This window comes from Cebus imitator, unplaced genomic scaffold, assembly GCF_001604975.1.
Source record: "Cebus imitator isolate Cc_AM_T3 unplaced genomic scaffold, Cebus_imitator-1.0 Scaffold101, whole genome shotgun sequence".
Lineage (NCBI taxonomy): Eukaryota > Metazoa > Chordata > Mammalia > Primates > Cebidae > Cebus > Cebus imitator.
The window spans coordinates 1,379,423-1,399,148 of record NW_016107416.1 but is presented as its reverse complement, the minus strand read 5'-3'; the positions used below and the strand labels follow the sequence as shown (position 1 = coordinate 1,399,148).

Below are 19,726 nucleotides of genomic sequence, written 5' to 3'. Positions count from 1 at the left end.
TGAGACAGGTTCTTGCTCTGTTGCCAAGTCTGGAGTGCAGTGTCATTATCATGGCTCACCGCAGCCTCAACCTCCTGGGCTCAAGCAATCCTCCAGGCTCAAGTGATCCTCCTGCCTCAGCTTCCTGAGTAGCTGGGACCACAGGTGTGCACCACCACACCTAGCTAATTTTTTTTGTTGTTGTTTTTGTGTGAAAACGAGGTTTCACTATGTTGTTCAGGCTGCTCTCCAACTCCTGGGCTCAAGCAATACTCCCACCTCAGCCTCCCAGTAAAAAACAATTTCAAACAGAAGAATAATTATTCTGGAAAGACTGTCGTTTTCTGTTTGCAAGCTGAAAAGAGTTCCCTGATAGCCCTTAAATTCTGTAAAAGAGAATCTGTGAGGACAGAAAGTTCAAAATGGGAAGCATTTCGTGGCTCAGGACCTTTTAATGAGTGAAGAGTGTATAGGGCCTGATCAGTCCTTCTGGCTCACCAGCCTTTCCTAAGCGCACAGCAAACAGGCTTGCTTCCTGCCACTCTCCACCCTCAGGTCAGGAGGTAACTGAGGTCTTGGCAGCTGCCCTTCAGTCCTGCCCCAAACCAACTGAGCATCTGGAAGTTAAACCAAAGGCCAGCAATGTCCTGACTTCGTGAGTAAGCTCCTGTGAACTGAGAGAAGACATGGTGAGGCCAAAACAAGTGCTCATGGGACATACTACTGAAAGAACAGAGCAAAAAGAGTGATAAGAGATAAGGAAAGCCCAGGAAATCTTGTTTGGGGCCAGCCAGTGAATCCCCCTTTCTCTCTCCAGTCCCCCAAATTTCCCATTGCTCTTAGTGTCAAAGGCCCTTAGGCTCTTGGGCTTGGAGAAGCATGAAGAGGAGGGTGTTCTATGGCCCAAAAGAGAGTTTGTTTTTGTTGTTGTTGTTGTTGTTGTTGTTGTTGTTGTTTTGAGACAGAGTCTCACTCTGTGGCCGAGGTTGGAGTGCAGTGGCACAATCTCAGCTCACTGCAACCTCCACCTCCTGGGTTCAAACAATTCTCTGGCCTCAGCCTCCTGAATGGCTGGGACTACAGGCGCATGCCACCATGACCTCCTAATTTTTTGTATTTTTAGTAGAGACAGTGTTTCACCGTGTTAGGTAGGATTGTCTCTATCTCCTGACCTCATGATCCCCCCACCTCGGCCTCCCAAAGTGCTGGGATTACAGGCGTGAGCCACCATGCCCGGCCTTGTTTTTGGTTTTGTTTTTGTTTTGAGACGGAGTTTCTCTGTCACCCAGGCTGGAGTGCAGTGGTGCAATTTTGGCTCACTGCAACCTCCACATCTCTGCCTCCCCAGTTCAAGAGATTCTCCTGCCTCAGCCTCTTACAGACATGCACCACCATGCCCAGCTAATTTTTGTATTTTTAGTAGAAACGGGGTTTCACTATGTTGGGCAGGCTGGTCTCAAACTCCTGACCTTGGATAATCTGCCCACATCCGCCTCCCAAGGTGCTGGGATTACAGGCATGAGCCACTGTATCCAGCCCCAAAAGAGAGTTCAGCTTATTAAGGGCAACCAGTTCCAGGCTTTTGTACATGCTGTGGCCTCCGCTTAGAATATTTCCCCTTCATCTTGTTCTGGCTTGCTCCTTTTAAAAAAAAAAAAATTAGAGACAGGATCTTACTATGTTGCCCAGGCTGGAGTGCAGTGGCTATTCACAGGCATGATCATTGCACACTACAGCTTGAACTCCTGGACTCAAAGAATCCCCTTGGCTCAGCCTCCCTAGTAGCTGGGACTGCAATTGTGTGCCACTGTGCCCAGTTACCTGGCTAGCTTCTATTCCTTCTTTGAATTTCAAATTATGGACAATTTCCTCTTAGAAGTGGAACTCCCACCACCCAGCCAGCCACCACCACCCCACCTTCACCAACTCTTACCACTCCACCTTACTGTTCTCCAAGAAGAGGTTAGAAGCCCTGCTCCCATGGCCTGTTCTTCCTTTATCAGAACTATCCCATTCTAACAGTCGTCTATTTATTTGTCTACTTTCCCACTGGGATTTAAGCTTCCTGAGGCAAGGGATCATGACTGTCTTACTACTGTATCTCTAGTACCAAGATATGCATGATAGGTCCTCAGAAAATGCTTGATATATGGGTGAATAAAATGAAGGAATGGCAGAGAGGACAATTGGCTCCACATGTCTAGAGAATGGTTCTCAGCAGCCTAAGGGAGGAGCCTTCCAGGCAAGGGAAAGGAGCACCAGGCTTTCTCCCTTCCTCTCCTTCCAGCTCCTTCCCATTTCTTTTGCTATGGCACCACCCACTCCCCACCAACACCCATCTCCACTTCCCTTTTAGTGTGAGTTTGAGCTCCCTCTACTGACCAAACTTCAGAACCACAGGTAGCTAAGCCCAGGCACCCTTGCCAGTTATTCTTCGCTAGGAAAAGACCCTTCTACACTCCAGCACTCCGAATCTAGGATTCCTAAGGGACTGGAGTAAGGAGAAAACAGGGCTTGTCAACACACCGGAGAGTTCCAAGGTCTGAGCCCACAGCTCCGATCCTCAACATCAGCAGCACTTCACTCACACCCTCACCTCATGCTGTTTCCTGGGGTCTCCACTCCCAGACTCCTACTCCAGCTAATTCACAGAAATGTTGATTTCTGGAGCCTTTGGCCGATACATCAGCTCTGACTGTGGAAGACAGACCCCAAGACGGATTGAGGAGAAACAGAAAAACAGATGAGAGACAACATAGAGGAAGGGACCCACTGACCGCATATAAACCCACAGTGAGACAAAGATCAGAGTTGAGAAAGACAGCCCACTTGAGCTGAAGCCTCAGCCCTTTCCACCCATATCGAGGGCCCGTGTCCTATGGAGAAAGATTTCCCTCACCCCTTCAGTTTGCCTATGTCCATATACAGCTAAGGGAAGTGACTGTTGATCAGATCTGCAGGCTCAATGGAGATATTATTTAGGGACAGCTCCTGGACAAGAACACTCTCCTAAGCCCTGCCACATTCCCTCGAGAGGACCCAGTCCAGAGCTCACATCTTCACTGTCATTTCCACTGAACGAGTGCTCTGACTCCAGCCCCTTCTCAGGGATGCTTCTTTCCTCCTCTGGCATCAGCTCATCCAGCCAGAGGAGTTCCTGTGGTGAGAAGACCCTCTCCAGGGCCTTTCGGACCCCCACAAGGCCCAACAACTGCAGGAATAGAAACACAGCCCAGGCCTGTCAGCAACAGCAATAGGAACATTAACAATAGTAACATGTATCGAGCATTTCCTGTGTGCTAGGCATTGTGTATCAGTTTCACTGAATGCTAACACATTCCTATGAGGTAGATAGAATAATTATTCCCATTGTACAGAGAAGGAAACTGAGGCCCCGAGTGATTAGTTACTTCCCAGAGGTCACACGTCTGGGATGTAGTAAGCAGATTGGTTCTACTGCAAAGCCTATGATTCTTAACTTCCTCAGTAAGAACAAGGCTAGAAGCCACCTGTGTTATCACCTCACTGAGTAACAAAAGTGTCATGATTTCCTCTCCCAAGACCTCAGATTTCTTCTGGGTTTTATATTCCTACCTGTGGCTGATCACTCCAAAGAGGTTGGGAAAAGGGGTGACTCAGGTGTCTCAGGACTAGCCCAAACCTAGGTATCATTCTGCCATCTTTTACTTTGTCTTAGTATTCCCAACCAGGGAGAGCCACAGCGAGTGAGAGGGGAGATTCTTCCTCTTGTGGAGGCCTTGGCCACCCTTCCAGACTCAAAGTCCCCCATGACCCTCTAGGACACAGTTCAACCCTGCCTCAGGTTACCATGAGGGGGAAGATGATGGCTGCAGGGGTGGACTTGATTATCCAAAGCAGCCCCAGACAGGCAAGTTGGATGGCTGTGAAGAGGTGGACCCTGGTCAGAGGCACATGCCGTAAGAGTAGCAGGTCTGGCTGGTGTTTTGCTGGCATCAACAACAGCTTTACTCTCTTAGTGAACTAGGGGAACAAGAGGAAGAAGAAAGCAAGGCACTCAGGTAGCCTGACAGGAGGGTGTCACTGATAGCTATCTTAGCCCAGCACAGGGAGCAGGGGTAGAAACATGGCAGCCGAGTCCCTGAGCCCACAGGAGAAAGAGGATAAGAAGGGAATTGGCAAGTGTAGGCAGGAGATTCCAGCATAAAAGAAAAAAGGAATGGGGTTGCTAAGTAATTTTTTTTTTTTTTGGCTAGGTGATTTTAATGGGCTCACCTGAATGCTGCTAAGTGCTGCCACCCCCATGTACAGGAAGATGCCATAGAGCACAGGCATTGGGATAAACTGGTAGAAAGAAGCAGAGAATTGGCAAAGTTTACCTCTGCCAACCTCCCAGATGCCCCAGGATGCCTAGATGCCCTAGATGCCTAGATGCCCCTAGCATCCAGCATCCAGGTCTGCCCAGGTCTTGCCTTTCCTTTCACACTTTGCATACCTAATCTTATTGAATCCTCAGATCAATCAGATGAAGTAAGTGTTATTATTGCCTTCATTTTACAGATGGGGAAATTGAATTTCAGAGGGACTAAGTAACTTTGTCCATTACCTGGCCTACCACTCCAATCTTATCTATCACATTTCCCTCTGTTCTTTATGCTCCTACTATACTATACTTTCCTTCCCTCAACAAGCCCAAGTTTGTTCCTACGCCTTGCAAAGCCTTTTGTTTTGCTGTTCCCTCCACCTAAAAGGCTCTTCCCCCAGACTTTCTCATGACCAGTTTCTTCTTACTACTCATGGCTCATCTCATGATACCCCCAAGGGTCTTCACTGACTTTTTGACTTCAGGCCCAATCTTAAGTAGCCCCTGGCACTCTTAATCATCTTATCCTCTTTTATTTTTCATAGAAGTGATCACTATCTAAAGTTATCCTATTGTTTTATTTTTATTTTATTTTATTTTTTGAGACAGAGTTTCACTCTTTCACCCATGCTGGAGTGAAGTGGCGTGATTTCACAACACTGCAACCTCCACCCACCAGGTTCAAGCAATTCTCATGCCTCAGCCTCCCAAGTAGCTGGGATTATAGGCGCTTGCCACCATGTCCAGCTAACTTTTATATTTTTAGTAGAGACGAGGTTTTGCCATGTTGGCCAGGCTGGTCTCAAACTCCTGACCTCAGGTGATATATCCGCCTTGGCCTCCCAAAGTGCTGGGATTACAGGCATGAGCCACCATGGCCGGCCCCTTGTTTTAATTTTTAAAAATCTTTCTCCTTTCACCATATTGCAAGGTTGGAAAAATGATCTCTTTTGACCACCATTGTATCCCCAGTACCTAGAACAGTGCTTAGCATATGGGTTTTTGTTTGTTTTTTTTTGTGTGTGTGTTTGTTTTATTTTTGTTTTTTGCTTTTTGAGACAGGATCTCACTCTGTTGTCCAGGCTGGAGTAGTGTCACAAACATGGCTTATTGCAGCCTAGACCACCTGGGCTCAAGTAATGCTCCCACCTTAGCCTCCCAAGTAGCTGGGACCACAGGTGCACACCACCACGCCCAGCTAATTTTTGTATTTTTTGTAGAGACAGAGTTTGACCATGTTGCACAAGCTGGTCTCAAACTCCTGAGCTCAAGCAATCCGCCTAGCTCGGCCTCCCAAAGTGCTGGGATTACAGGTGTGAGCCACCGCACCTGGCCTGGCATATGGTTTATGCTCTAAATGTCTATGAATGAGAGTCACCCAGTTAGTAAGTGGCTGATCCGGTTCATCTGGCTCTTTCCCTACTCCACTGTCACCCAGCTTTCATGACCTTTCCCTTGCCTAACCTTTTGTCGTCCTGCCAGTGACTCTTGTCTGACATTCTTCACACCCTCCTTGACTGCTTTGCTATTTTGGCTCATTGAGCCTTTCTGCTATTACTTGTTACTTAATTTTTCCTTGTGTGTATGTTGCTGGTAGGGGCTTGGTTCCATGTTTCTTTTTAATATTCCCCTAAGCCCCACTTCTTCCAGGTGCCTAGCAGTCTTGCATATGGCACATATTCTATATACCTCTGGTGAAGGAGAAGTGAAGGCTTTTTGCCCCAAAGTTTTTCTGGGGTACTAGAGCCACACCTTTTTTTTTTTTTTTTTTTCAGACAGTTTTGCTCTTGTCATCCAGTGATCACCACTCACTGCGCTCTCAAACTCCTGGGCTCAAGTGATCCTTCTACCTCAGGCATGCACCACCATGCCCAGCAACTTTTTTTAGTTTTTTGTTTGTTTGTTTGTTTGTTTTTAAGACGGGGTTTCACCATGTTGGTCAGGCTGGTTTTGAACTCCCAACCTCAGGTGATCCACCCACCTTGGCCTCCAAAGTGCTTGGATTACAGGCGTGGGCCACCATGCCCAGCCCTTTTTTTAGTTTTTATAGAGTCAGGGTCTCCTTATGTTGCCCACTCTCAAACTCCTGCACTCAAGTGATTCTCCCACCTTAGCCTCCCAAAGTGCTGGGATTACAGGTATGAGCCACCACACCTGGCCTGATCATACTCTTAGTCTCAGGTTTGTTGGGAGGCTAGAGCAAGGATAGCACTTAGACCCTAGGGGATGGTGGTGGCACACTCACACCTTGCTCCTCTGGGTAGAAAGCCCACTGGATAAGAGTTTGGGTTCTCAGTTACTTTGCCTCTTTAACCTTCAGCTGCCTCATTTGTAAAATACATATTCCTCTCAGGATTAATGTGAGGATTAAATGAGACCACATATGGAGAAAACTTAATAGAGCGCCTGGCACACTGTAAGTGTTCAACTAGTGTCAGTTCTTGCTGTGCTTCCTATTATTACGGCACTGACCCTGATCCTGGCTTGTCTAACAAAGGTACCTTGAGCACAGGTGCTAGGAAGATGGAGACTCCTGTAAGGATGAACACCACCAGGCCTGTCAGCCTCTGCTCCCTGTAGGAAGAGGGAGGAGTTAGCTGGGGTCTGGGAGAGGGAGAGCCCCTGGGGTACACAGACTGGAGATCCTGGCTGAACACCAGTATGGACCCTGGCAGCAAGAGGAAACTAGAGGAATACCCCAGTAGGTCACCTGGAGGGATGGGCCCTTAACTTGATGTGAAAAATTGGTGGAGAGGAAGGGGCAGAGCACTTCAAGGTGAGAATCCCAGACCTCTCCATCAATTCAAGTTCATAATTTCTCCTCATTTTTATTTTGATGGAAAATTAGCAATTTTTACACTGCCATAAAGATTTACATTTCACAATTTATAAAGTTGATTTCATATACTTTAGACACTTAGACTGTTTCCAACAGTTCCAAAATTGCTTTTAGGATGGATTCCTTTGTAACTTCTACATTGAGTGAGGATTCTTAGGTGGCACCTGACCCTCCACTTCAGCCCTGGCTGCCTCTAGCTTTGCATGGATGATGCTCCTCTTGAGGCCCCTCCCCATCCCCATGGCTGAGGGAAGAGAGGGGAATATCTGACTCACCCATCTCAGGGCCCAGAACACACTCATTCTGCCACTGCAGTGCTTGTGGGACACAAGCTTAGAATTTAAGCTGCCCAAATAACTCTGTCATGTTCCCCATTGCCCTACCTTGCTACCCACCTCTTACTCTGCTTCCTAAATACTACCCTCACCTGATACCCAGGAAGTTGGGGAGCTCCCCGGGAGCACAGGCTCTGCTCTCTCTCCGAAGACTGTCCATGTGAGCCAGGGAGATGACAGTGGCTGAGACATACCAAGGCAGTCCAAGCACTGATGTGAGTAACATCAGCATAGCCACACAGAAGAGGTCCAGGTGGAAGCCAGCTCCCTTCTGCAGGTAGTGGTAGAGGCAATGAGGATGAAGCTAGCCCAGGCCTGGGCCCTCTGTCCTCTGAGGTAGGGGATGGGGAGCCTAGACGCACCCCTAGAGCTTCTGTTCCTTGGTCTAGGGCCTTACCTTCAGTCTATATTCTACGCGGTTGAGGATGACTGCTGTGATCTGCTGGTCCATGAAGATGAGGATAGACAGCAGCAGGGCAGGCAGGGCTGCTGCCACACTCCACCACCAGCGGTTGGCTCCAAAAGGTGACACCAGCCAGCCACGCCCAGGGAGTGTGGGCTGGGGGAGGGCATTTCATGGACAGGTTGGAGAGGGTCTCCCAAGAGCATCTCACCTGCACATCTCAACCTTGGCATTCTTCTACTATCTGCCCCCACCCCAAGACATTAGATGCTAGTGAGGTATGTGTGCACAGGTGGTTCAAAGCATCCTAGTGCCTTAAAAGACAGCAGAATGAAGGAAACCAGCCCTGAGGTCGGGCTGGAACCAGGGGCTCTGGACTTTGGTTCAGGGTCCCTCCCTCCCTGGAAGAGAAGGAGGTAGCAGATGTGGCCTGCATACACTTCTTGATATACTCCTTAGAGATCTCTCTCCCCCTCTCCAGGGTGGGGCAACTTAGGCTCAGACCTGCCTTGATCTGGGGCAGGGACAGGGCTGGGTGTGTCAGCGTCAACTCTGATTACAAGCATATGTGTGGGAGAAGAGGCCCTAGTTGCTGCCCTAGTTGGAGTGCCCCCGCTCTCCTGTCTTGGGGGAATTTGGAGAGGCGATCTCCAAATGCACAGACAAAGTCTAGAAGTCAGTGCTAAGCTTTGTCCTGCACACTGTCATGCCCTGGAAAGGGAGTTCCAGCTTTCCTGGATCAGAGCAGACAATAAGGGGTGTGAAGAAGAGAGTGAGGAGTAGTGGGGTGGGCAGGGCCATGCCAAGGGTAGGGCGAACCCATAACAACAATATCTAACATTTATTGAGGATTTGGTATATGCTAAGCACGTGGTGAGTGCTTTCCACTATGATCTTCTGTAAACCTCAGAACAATCTATAGGGTAGCGACTATTGTCATTTTATTATTTCCATTTTATAGATGAAGAAATTGAGCTCAGAAATGTGCATTAACTTGCCTAATGCATAGCTGGGAAGTGGAAGAACTGGAACCAGAACCCAGAGCTGGCTGACCAGAACCCATTCTCTTAACCCATACCCTGTAATAATAGCTACTATGCATTCTCTGTACTCACATGTCTGCTGCAATAGCTCATTTAATCCTCACAGCAACCCTGTGAGGCCATTATTATTACTATCTCTAGCTTATGAGTGAAGAAAAAAGCTTAGCTAAGAGAAGTGTGGGATTTATGCATTTTCCTTCCCCATAGTCTGCTGGCCCTGCTTTCCCCGCTGGTCCCCCAACCTTCTTCCCTTGCTCTCACCTTGAACTCTCTGGGCACCATGAGCTTTGGTGTGGCTAGGCCCAGGAAAGCATCAAGGCCACAGCCCAGCAGGATGGCCAGGACTGAGGAGAAGTCACTGAGCCCTCTGCGTACCTGGCACACAGTGGACACTCAGTCAGGTCCAGGCCTGCCATCCCCCTTTTTCCATACCACTTCCCTTTCACAGATAGGACCCAAAGCCTAGAGTCAGGCCTCTCCCACAGAAAGGTGACACTCACCACAGAGGGTAAGAAGCGGCTGGTCTTTATACACTTGAGGGCCATAGCAAAGAAGAAGGAAGTAAGGAAGAGGAGGAGGGAGAAGAAGGCAATATCTGGGACTGTATGACAGCCAGGGCCACGAGGGTGGCCTCCCTGCCGTGTGCACTCAGGTGGCGGCAGCAAGGATGCATTGATCAGGCCTAGGTCCTGTACAGAGGAGGGTCAGGGATGGGTTATAGGCAACAGAGTAAATGTCCTGCTCTCTTGGTCCCATCTCAAGGGTGGAGGGACCCACAGAGATTCCAAGGGTCCAGGATGGGAAGTTCCCAGCTGTAGGAAATGGCTAAGCCTCACAGACCTATGAAAATTTCCTTAGCCTATGGGTAGGAAGAGCTAGGAACCACTGACTGCCTTGGGCTCCACCCTTTCCTTCCTAGAACCTCCAGGAGCAGCCCCTCACCATGCTTAAGATGTCATCTCTGTCTTTTGGCCTTGTCCTTGTCCATTGAGACTCATTTCCTGGGAAGCAGAGAATAATTCAGGTGTATGTTCCCTCCCCTGGGAACCTTCTCCAGCTCCATAAAATTCTAATCTGATGGGTCCACCTGAACCAGAGTTCTTAATTTCGACTCATCTGTCTGCTGACTCCATCATTACCAAGTGTGTACTTCTCAGGACATTGTCTCATGCCCTTGTCCTCTCAAGTTCTTTTCCCATCTGCATCCCTGGTACCAAGCACAGGACCTGGCCACAGCAGATGCTCAGCAAATGTTGGCTGAATGGAGGAGTATACAAATCTGTGTGTTTCCACCAGGGCTGGAACTGGTCTTATTCATGCCTAGCACTGATAGAAGAACATGTAGAGAGGCCACTTCTTACCAGTGTGGTGTTGCCTTCCATGTGGAAGGATATATGCAAGTGTAATACTCCAAGCTTCTCTCCACCTGGCCGGCCACTTTCACCAAGAAGACCAGTGATTTATTTGATTGGTGATTTCCGGAGATGACGCTGAGCATACCTGGCCCTGCCCCTTTCTCTCCCCTCTCTCAAGTAAAAGTTGCCTGCTTGACGAATGTGTTTAGCGGTGCTCCTATGGGGCAAGATAGTCTCAACTTGACTATCCATGCTTCCATGACTGGTGGGTAAGTCAATCAAATTTTGGCTTCATCATTAGGAAGCCCATTCACCCATAGATATAACCCATGTATGTTCCTCTATCAGTGTTGTCAGAAAGGAAGATGACATTGGGCCTTCTGTTGTCTTATCTCAACTGATTCAGAACAGAGTGGAAATGGTACTGCCAGTTATTAGGTGAGTAAGTACGCAGCATTTTGCTGAACTTAATCAGGAAGGACAGTAAGGGTGCAACCCCTCCCCTTCCCTACATCCTTCTTCACCTGGCCAAGGTCCCTGTTTCCCTTACCCACCTCCTGGGCCTGGGTATTGGCAGAGGCACCCATAGGCAGAGGATCCAGCCTTCTGGATAGGATAGGTATGGGCCAAGTTCAGCATTTTGCCCACAGCATCATAAATGAAGATGAGGCTGATGAGGGCACAGAAACCTTCCTCAGTGAAGCGGGTGAAGTAGCGCACCAGCACGCTGGCCTCTGTGGCCACCAGCACCAGGCAAAAGGTAGCTACCCAGATGCCCACCCATAGGCGGAAGGGCAGGTAGTCCAGGCTGTAATCTCTGTGGGGATGAGAGACAGGCAAGGCTTAGCAGGGCTTTCTTCCCACCAAACCCAGGTCAGATGTCCCTCAACCCAAACAGGTAGCTCCCACCCTCTCCTATTCACCCAACCAGGAGCAGGTTGACCATGGCACTAGTGGGAGTCTGGTGATGGTGGGGAGCCCTCCTACCTGCTGAAAGAGAAGAGCAGGCGCTCAAAGACCAGCACTGGCCCAGTGCTGCTCAGGATGGTGAGGGGCTGGCCTGCCATCAGGCAGAAGGCAGCTCCAGCCACTGCTGTGCCCAGGAAACTTTCCATCACTCCCTGGAAGCCAACAGGGACTCAGCACAGAACCCTGGAGTTCTCACGACGGGACCCCAAGCTTTGGGAGAGCCTCCTTAACTTACCCATGGTCCCAGGAGAAGGGACGGACTGGGGGACACCAAAGCTTGTGCCTGCCCCCTTCACAGAACCCTACCCACCTGGGCACCATCAGTGGCGTCTCCCAGCAGACCCCCAAAAGTGATGGCATTAGTGACAGTGGCCAGGTAAATGTAGAGTACAGCCGAGAAGCACTGGAGATGCAGGGCGTCCAAGAAATCGCTGGGGTACCACGGAGCCTTCCTGCGCACGTCCTGAAAAAGTCCCCCAAACAGCCTCCCGCCCGAGGGTCGTCAGTGATCCAGGTTTTCACACTCCACACCCTCATCCCTGCTACTTTCCCTGTGGCTGGGTGAGCCCCTCCCACAGTGAGCAGACACCTCTTGTTTCCCTGTGACTCTTCCCCTCCTTCAGGTCCCTTACCCTTGCTTCCTCCCAGCTCGCCTCACCTGCCAGTCCGCTGCAACTCAGGGCTGGGGGTGTGCGGGTCATGGCGGTGCCTGTCCTCAGCCGAGGTCAGGCACGGGACTGCGGGACCTTTGATCTCCCGCTGTTGCGAGGGAAGCCTGAGGAGGAAGGAGGGAAACGCCAGGTTGTCTGAGGCTCTCCGCCAGTCCGCGACTCAGTCCAGAGCTCGTGGCGCCCTGCCCCCTGGCGGCTGCTCGTGTCTCTGCCAGCGAGGGAACCATGGCGACACATGGGCCTCAAGAAGATCCAGGGCATACTGCGACCTGTGAAAGCCAGACTCAGGCAGGGAAGGTCTTTGTTCAGGTCTCTTAGCGAGAGGTTAGTCCAGCAGAACTCAGAGTTAGGTCTACCTGACTCTAAATTCAAAGATAGGTCCCTATCTCTTTCCTGGGACCCTGTCCCTCCTCAACAATGGAACTAGACCCAGGGCCTGTGGGCAGGAATCGGTATGGGATGATGGCTCCCAGGTACCTTTTGTGCTGAGATGGCAGACATTTGGGCGGGGGAATCCGGGCTGTTGGGTCCCACCGACCTGGGGGAAGCACCGTCACCTCCTCTAGGAAAGCATCTAGGGCTGCCAGAACGTCATGAAGGTTGCTGGCCCGACGAACTGACCACTGGAATTGCTGTGGATGGGGGCACAGAATGGGTGGTAAGTGCAAATCTGGTCTCTTACATGCATTTTCGTAGTCTCAAAACTAGACACAAGTCACATAAGCAGACAAGTCATTCACATTTTCATTTATGCATGGATTCATTCATTCATTCATTCAGTGGGTATCTATTGAGTGTCTACAGTGTGCCAGCATTCAGCAGTAATGGGGCTACACTAGGAGCCAAGGAAACCTCAGTCTCAATGCTCACTCTGCCTCATTAATGTACTTAGGCAGACATAGAGTCCACACACACACTCACATGAGCCTATGCATGCATGTGTGCATGTGTACACACATAGTTATACACGCACACACCCACCCCTGCCCAGCTCACCGGGTCACTGAGGAGGACAGCTGCTGCCCGGGCCATCTCATGGTAGCCTTTGCCCAGCATAGGGGGGCCCAGGAGAAGGCAGAAAAACCTGAGGAGGGAACCAGGCCCCAGAGATTCACAAGCTGCTTTCCCACAGGGCAGCCCTGGCCTCTGACACTCAGCTCTGACCTATCAGCTCCCATACACACACATATTTGCCTATCTACCCTGCAGTCCTGACTACTACTTCTTCCCTAAACCTCTGAGTACCATCTTCCCCACAGCCTCAGAGAATGAACTGATCCTCCTTCCCCTCCCCAGTAAAGACCCTCCTAGGTTCCATGATCCCTGACTCCCACTCAGTAGCCTCACCTGCTTGGGAGGGACACCTCAGTAAGGGACCCCAGTACCACAGGGTCCCGCAGTCGAACAAAGGCTCCCAGTGGCTGCGCCAGGAAGCCCAGCTCCCCTGACAGCACAGTCCCTGCCTCAGCCCCTGGAGGCAGCTTCTGTCTCAGAGGGTTCTGACGCTGGGTGGGGGTTCAAGGAGACACAGAGTATGAAAGGTTATTTGGGGAGGGTAAGATCTCAACTGATGAGAAACCTAGTCAAAAGTAGACTTTTGTTAATTCCTAACCCCTCTCCCAGTCACTAGAGAGGGAGCCCAAGGAAGGGCCACAAACCTGTTCCCTCAGGGGGGCTTCCTCATCGTCAGAAGCCTTTCTTGAATGAGTAGAGCCTACAAAACAGGATTCTGCAGTGATTAAGAGCACAGGCTTTGGGGGTGGATCCACCAGGACTCCCTAACCAGTTTTGCCACTGACAAGCTGTAAGAATTAGAGTACACCCTTCTCTACTCTGAGCCTCTGTTTTCTCATCACTAAAACGTGGATAATTGTGGTACTTACAGGGCAGTTGTGAAGATCAAATGAAATACTGTGTGTAAAGTTCTTGGCATAGTGCCTACCAAGTACATCCCTTCACAGAACTCTCTTAGGATTCTAGCCCTCTGAATCTTTTCCCCACAACATTACCACCAGTTTCTTCTTGCTCTCAAATACTGGGTTGGGGTCTGAACTAAGCCTAGGCTACTTCTAGCCCCGGAAGGTTCAGGGGAGATCTGAGACCCTGCCACACCAGGGTCTTGGTCCTGGGCCCAGGGAGGGGCTCTCACCCCAGCAGGGCCTGGTGCCTGTGGTCTTGTAGTGCTGGGGTCTCTGCAGCAGCAAGGCCTGCAACTGTCCTCTCAGCTCTGGGCTCAGTGACTCCACCCTGGTCACCTGCTCTGGAGAACAGATAGGGGGTGTCATCTCCCTCCTGAGCGTTCCCTGCCCCCATGCACTTCCCCTTCTCCCTCTGCCCAGACCCCTTTCCCTTCTGGGAGTCTAGGAATGCCAGGGCCAATGAACTTGCTCCTCCACCCTGCTTTGCCATGTCCATGCTGTGACAAGGGTAGACAATCCTAGGAGGGGTGGGGGTGGGTTTTAGAAGATTCCAAGACTTTGGAGGGGAAATCCTGGGGAAAAGGCATGGCTACCCAGGCTCTTCCTGCAAAGGCTCTCCGCCTACCTACAAGCTCCAGGAGGCTCTGAGCTGGACAGTCCAGCAGTACAAGACCCTCGGCCAGCAGGCTGCGGAGCTTCTGGAGGCTGGGTAGTGCCAGGGTGGGCACGTGGGGGGCACTCCACCGGCCTGCAGCCATTTCCAACTTCTCCTCAAACAGTACCCACCTGCAATGGAGGTGGGTAGACAGTGTTATTGGGGGCATTTCTCCCATGTCCAGGAGCCGGGATGGAGAGGAGCTAGGGAAGGGAAGGCAATGAGAGCATCCTGGGCCCAGTGGTGTGAAGTATCCCCCCACCCCTGGCAATCACCCCTCATCTTGGGTCTTGGGGATCTCAAAACTAGACTACAGAAGAGGCTGAGCATCATGGAAGGTAAGACCCTGAAATAAGGGAACACAGCTAGGAAAATCCTAATTTTGGGCAGCCCCACAAGAAGAGCTGGGGGGCATGCAGGAGGCTGTAGCTGGGGAAGGGGAAGGATCCCACAGAACTGGCTTGCATCCCACTTACCTGCCTGTCTCTCTCCACTCCAGTGCCTGGGGCCAGCCCAGTAGCTCATTCAGCTGAATGAAGAGCAGAGGGTCTTTGGGTACGCCCAGTTCCTTGCTCTCTGTGGCTGAGGGGCCATCAGGGCTATGGCCGGGGCCGGGACCAAGGTCGCTGTCCAGCTCCCCTGCAGAAACATTTGTAGGAGTACTGGAAGCTTCAAACCCCTCCTGGCCTGGCAGCTTCATTTCCATGAGGCTGGCGCAGAATCTCAGAACCAGTACAGTCCTAGGTTCTGAAGCCAGGGGCCCTCTGGCTGGTTGCGTTTATAATGCATCCCCCACTGCAGCACAACACAAACAGAACAAGGCCTGCTGATGCCAGAGCCTGCCAGTCACCTACTCCCCTACTTGCTTGCCCCACCCACTGCTGGCATAAAGAGTACTTGTAAGACTAGCCTGGCCTTTCCCAGGCGCTCCAGAAATGCCCAACCTGGGGCCAAAATGTGTATGTGCATTTCCTGTGGCATCAGGTCTGATCCCACTGTGTTTTGTGTAAAGAAATGGGAGTAAATGATTGGCCTGGGTCTGAGGACTGGTACCCCAGATTTTGTTATCCCGTAACTTGTATCAAATAAAAACACCAAACACCCAGGACTGTTTTTGGTGTCACCAACACACCCCTGGGGCCACAGACACACCCATTTGGACAAACAGGCACCTAATAAATAATTGGGTCTATGGAAGCCAGACAGGGTAAGGGAGACAGCAGGCAGAGGCTCTGCTCATTAAATGGGATAATGATGGAAGACCTAGTGCCTGAGTCTTTTTCTTTTCTCTTTTCTTTTCTTTTCTTTCCTTTCCTTTCTTTCTTTCTTTCTTTAATACAGGGTCTCACTCTGTCACCCAGTCTGGAATGTAGTGGCACAATCACAGCTCACTGTACCTTTGACCTCCTAGGCTTAAGTGTTCCTCCCACCCCAGCCTCTCAGGTAGCTGGGACTACAGGTGCACACCACTACACTAATAAGTATATATATATTTTTGTTTGAGATGGAATCTCGCTGTCGCCCAGACTGAAGTGCAGTGGCACCATCTGGGCTCACTGTAACTACCACCTCCGGGGTTCAAGTGATTCTCCTGCCTCAGTTTCCAAGTAGCTGGAATTACAGATGTGTGCCACCACACCTGGCTAATTTTTATATTTTTAGTAGAGACAGGGTTTCACCACATTGGTCACGCTGGTCTCAAATTCCTGACCTTAGGTAATCCACCCGCCTCAGCCTCCCAAAGTGCTGGGATTACAGGTGTGAGCCACTGCGCCTGGCCACGTGGCTCATTAGTCTTAAATTCTTTTGTCCAACAACATCTAGGAATTCCCCAATTTAGTTGCATCCCTGGGATCTGCCCTTGTAACTCAACCTTGCAGTGAGGATGGAGGAGCCCACTAGGGGGGTGTGAGTGAAGCAGTTCCTGGAGCTAAATGAGCAAAGGAAAATGTGGTCCATTATTAGTAAATCTTATTGACTCTATTTTCAGAATATACCCATAATCCAACCACATCTCCCCACCTCTAGCACTGCTACCCTGATCCAAACAACCATCATTTCTCACCTGAATTATTTCAGTAACTTTCTAGCTTTTTGCAATAACCCCTTTGCTTCCACTCTTCCTTCCTTGCCTAAAGTCCATCCTCCACGCTGCAGCATACACGTCCTTTCAAAAGGCAGTTGAGCCACACTACCCTTCGGTTCAATACTCTCCTAACACATTCCCATTACTCCTAGAAGAAAAAAATCAAACTTCTTGTTATGGCCTGCAAGATTCACAACCTGGCCCCAGCCCACCTCTCTGACCGCATCTCCCACCAGTCTCCCCTTGCTCACTCCTTTTTAACCACACTGGCCTTCGTCTGTTCTGCAAAACCTGTTCCTGAGGGTCTTTGCAGCATCTATTTTCTCTGCAAGGAAAGATTTTCCCCCAGATCCTCACATGACAATCTGTCACCTACGTCTCATCTCAGACGTTAGCTACTCCAGAAAACCTTCCTTTTCCATCCTGTCCTAAGTTTCTCTCTTGGGTCATTCCATCACATTTCTCTGTTATAGTTTCTTCCTAGCAGTTACCACTACTAGTAACTGCCTAATTTATGTATTTGTTTATCGTTTATTGCCTGACTACACACGCACTAACACGCTGAAATGCACAGTCCGTGGAGCAGGTATCTGTTTTCGCTGGTGCCTGGCACATAGTGGCTCTCAATAAGTGTTTGTTCAATGGGAACATACAAAGGACAGGGCTGAGAAAGGAGCCGCGCTTCTCCTGGAGGCCACACGAGGGCGCTGCTTCCCACAGACCAGATTGCTAGGGCCGCTCCCTTAGGCCAAGTGGCCGAGTTTCGGGGCGCCGAGATGGCGAGATGGCAGGGAGAGATCCTAGATCCTCCGCTGAATGGCCCGGAGGGATGAGGGGTTGGGGGAAGCACTACAGGATGGGGAAGGGAGGGCCAATCAGGCTCATCTGAATGTAGGTCAGGCACGCCTCACACACTGAATACTAAGAATTCATCCCCTGAGAAAGGGGACCCAGGCTGGCCCTCCCACCAACCTCATGTCTGGTCCAGGGAGGTCCCAGGGCAGGAATTAGAAGAGCATGTCATTATATTTCCAGTTGGAGAGGGGTGCTGAGTGTGAGTGGGGAGATGGTTTCAGTCCCAGGAGGAATAGAAACTGGCCTAGGGCCTGAATGGGCCTGGAACCCCAGTGACCACTCCCTTCAAGAATGTGCCCCAACCTTAGGGACAAGTGACTCAAAGGAGCCTAAGGGGAATGGGAGCAAGGATTTGGCGTGAATACCTCCCCTACATGCACATACACACGTTCCCTTCCCACCCAACTCCTGCCAAAGTTCAGAGTGTCTATCCTTGCCCTTTCTGTGTGGCACCAGCTACCCTGGCTCCCAGTAGTGGGCCACCATGCTGCCACTCTTCCTGGGTCCCACTTCCACCTCTGGGTCTGAGTGCCCTGAGCTGGGCAGGCTGTTGAGGGTTGGCCTGTAGATACCAGTGGTCTCCCAGATAGGGCCCAGGGAAGGTGTGCTGTATGGGGTGAGCAGCCCTGGGTGTGAGTGCTAGAAAAAACCCTGGCCTAGGAGTTCAAAGACTGGGTTCTCATCCTGACTTAGTCACAGACTTATTGGGTGTCCTTGAGCATGACCCTTCCCTTCTCCAAGAATCCATTTTCTTACATGTAAGTGGAGACAATTGGGGTAGATTATTTCCAAGGTTCAAAGCATACTTTCATGCAGTACACTGGACCTTAAGGGAGAGGCGGTAGCCCCAGGAATAGGTTGCCTGGCTGTAAATCCTGGCTTGCTCACTTTTGGCAAGTGGAAAGGAGGTTTGTCTTTGCTGAATCTAAACTTTCTTTCTTTCTTCATTTCTTTTTTTTTTTGACACAGGGCCTTACTCCGCCATCCAGGTTGGCTTGCAGTAGCAATCATAGCTCACTGCAACCTCAAAGTCCTGAGCTCAAGCGACCCTGCTGCCTCAGTCTCCTAAGTAGCTGGGACTACAGGCACGTGCCACCAAGTCTGGCTAATTTTTTAATATTTTGTAGAGGCAGGGGCTCATATGTTGCCCAGGCTGATCTCAAACTCTTGCATGCAAGCAGTGGCTTCCAACAGTGTTAGGATCACAGGCATGAGCCTCCATGCCCAGTCCCTTACAAGGTTTTTAGCACTTTAAAAAAACAAAACAAACTCTTATTGGCTGGGCATGATGGTTCACACCTGTAATCCCATCATGTTGGGAGGCTGAGGCAGGTAGATCGCTGGAGCTCAGGAAGTCGAGACCAGCCTGAGCAGTATGGCAAAACCCCATCTCTACAAAAAATACAAAAAACTAGCTGGGCATGTTGGCACATGCATGTGCTCCTAGCTACTCAGGGGGCTGTGGTGGAAGGAGCACTTGAGCCTGAGAGAGGTTTCGGCTACAGTGAGCCCAGATCGTGCCACTGTACTCCAGCCTGAGCAATAGAGTGAGACCCTGTCTCAAAACAAAACAGAAACAAACCTACTGTTTAACTCATTTTAAAATAAATATATAAATAAATGTAAATTAAATGATTTATTATGTGAGTCTAATTATAGATTCACAAGAAATTGCACATCAGCTTTCATACAACTTCCTCTGGTGATAACTTCTTTCATTACAGTAGTACAACATAAAAACCGGAACAATGACATAGGTACTATATTGTTAAATAGACTACAGGCCTTAATCAGATTTCACCAATTTCTATATGCACTCATTTGTGTGTGTGCGTGTAGTTTTATAAAATTTTTATCACATTTATAGATATACTTACAACAAACAGGGCAAATTGTTCAATCTCCTTAAGCCCAATTTATAAAACTGGGGTGATAATACTAACTGCCTCAGAGGAATGTTGTGAGAATTAGAGATAATGTGTATAAAGTGCTTAGAGTCTGAACTCGGTGGCTCACTCCTATAATCCCAGCACATTGGGAGGCTGAAGTGGGCGGATCACCTGAGGTCAGGAGTTCAAGACCAGCTTGGCCAACATGGTAAAACCCCATCTCTACTAAAAATACAAAAATTAACCAGGTGTGGTGGCACATGCCTGTAGTCCCAGCTACTCTGGAGGTTAAGGCAGAAGAATCACTTGAACCGGGGAGGTGGAGGTTGCAGTGAGCCAAGATCATGCCACTGGACTCCAGCCTGGGTGACAAGAGCAAAACTCAA

At 50.0% G+C, this 19,726-nt stretch overlaps 1 protein-coding gene across 5 annotated transcripts; it reads right to left on the bottom strand.

The window, feature by feature from the left end:
- Positions 1-226: 226 nt before the first annotated feature.
- SLC4A9 (solute carrier family 4 member 9) lies at positions 227-15,253 on the bottom strand. Of its 5 annotated transcripts, none has more exons than XM_037741413.1 (22): positions 14,987-15,253; positions 14,481-14,713; positions 14,086-14,196; positions 13,595-13,650; positions 13,284-13,441; positions 12,933-13,020; positions 12,414-12,568; positions 11,924-12,040; positions 11,576-11,750; positions 11,284-11,417; positions 10,851-11,113; positions 9,884-9,942; positions 9,442-9,630; positions 9,203-9,316; positions 7,893-8,054; positions 7,588-7,766; positions 6,823-6,895; positions 4,234-4,302; positions 3,808-3,981; positions 3,035-3,190; positions 2,576-2,674; positions 227-653 (listed from the first exon to the last, which is right to left on the bottom strand). In XM_037741413.1, exons 1-21 carry the CDS (start codon positions 15,214-15,216, stop codon positions 2,621-2,623), a joined length of 2,949 nt encoding a protein of 982 aa, XP_037597341.1. In that variant the 5' UTR covers positions 15,217-15,253; the 3' UTR covers positions 227-653; positions 2,576-2,620. The 5 variants fall into 5 exon arrangements, with proteins under 5 accessions (XP_037597341.1, XP_037597342.1, XP_037597344.1 ...); XM_037741414.1 differs by having other exon boundaries at positions 227-596; positions 14,481-14,641; XM_037741416.1 differs by lacking the exon at positions 9,442-9,630 and having other exon boundaries at positions 14,481-14,641.
- Positions 15,254-19,726: the final 4,473 nt, after the last annotated feature.

What these genes read in the sequence shown, in the direction of transcription:
- SLC4A9 (XM_037741413.1), bottom strand. Translation starts at nt 15,216, where the DNA reads ATGGAAATGAAGCTGCCAGGCCAGGAGGGGTTTGAAGCTTCCAGTACT. An exon ending in GAGGTGTCCCTCCCAAGCAG is followed by an intron (nt 13,021 to 13,283) that starts GTGAGGCTACTG and finishes TTCCCTCCTCAG; the next exon opens with GTTTTTCTGCCTTCTCCTGG. An exon ending in ACGCCACTGATGGTGCCCAG is followed by an intron (nt 11,418 to 11,575) that starts GTGGGTAGGGTT and finishes GTTGGCTTCCAG; the next exon opens with GGAGTGATGGAAAGTTTCCT.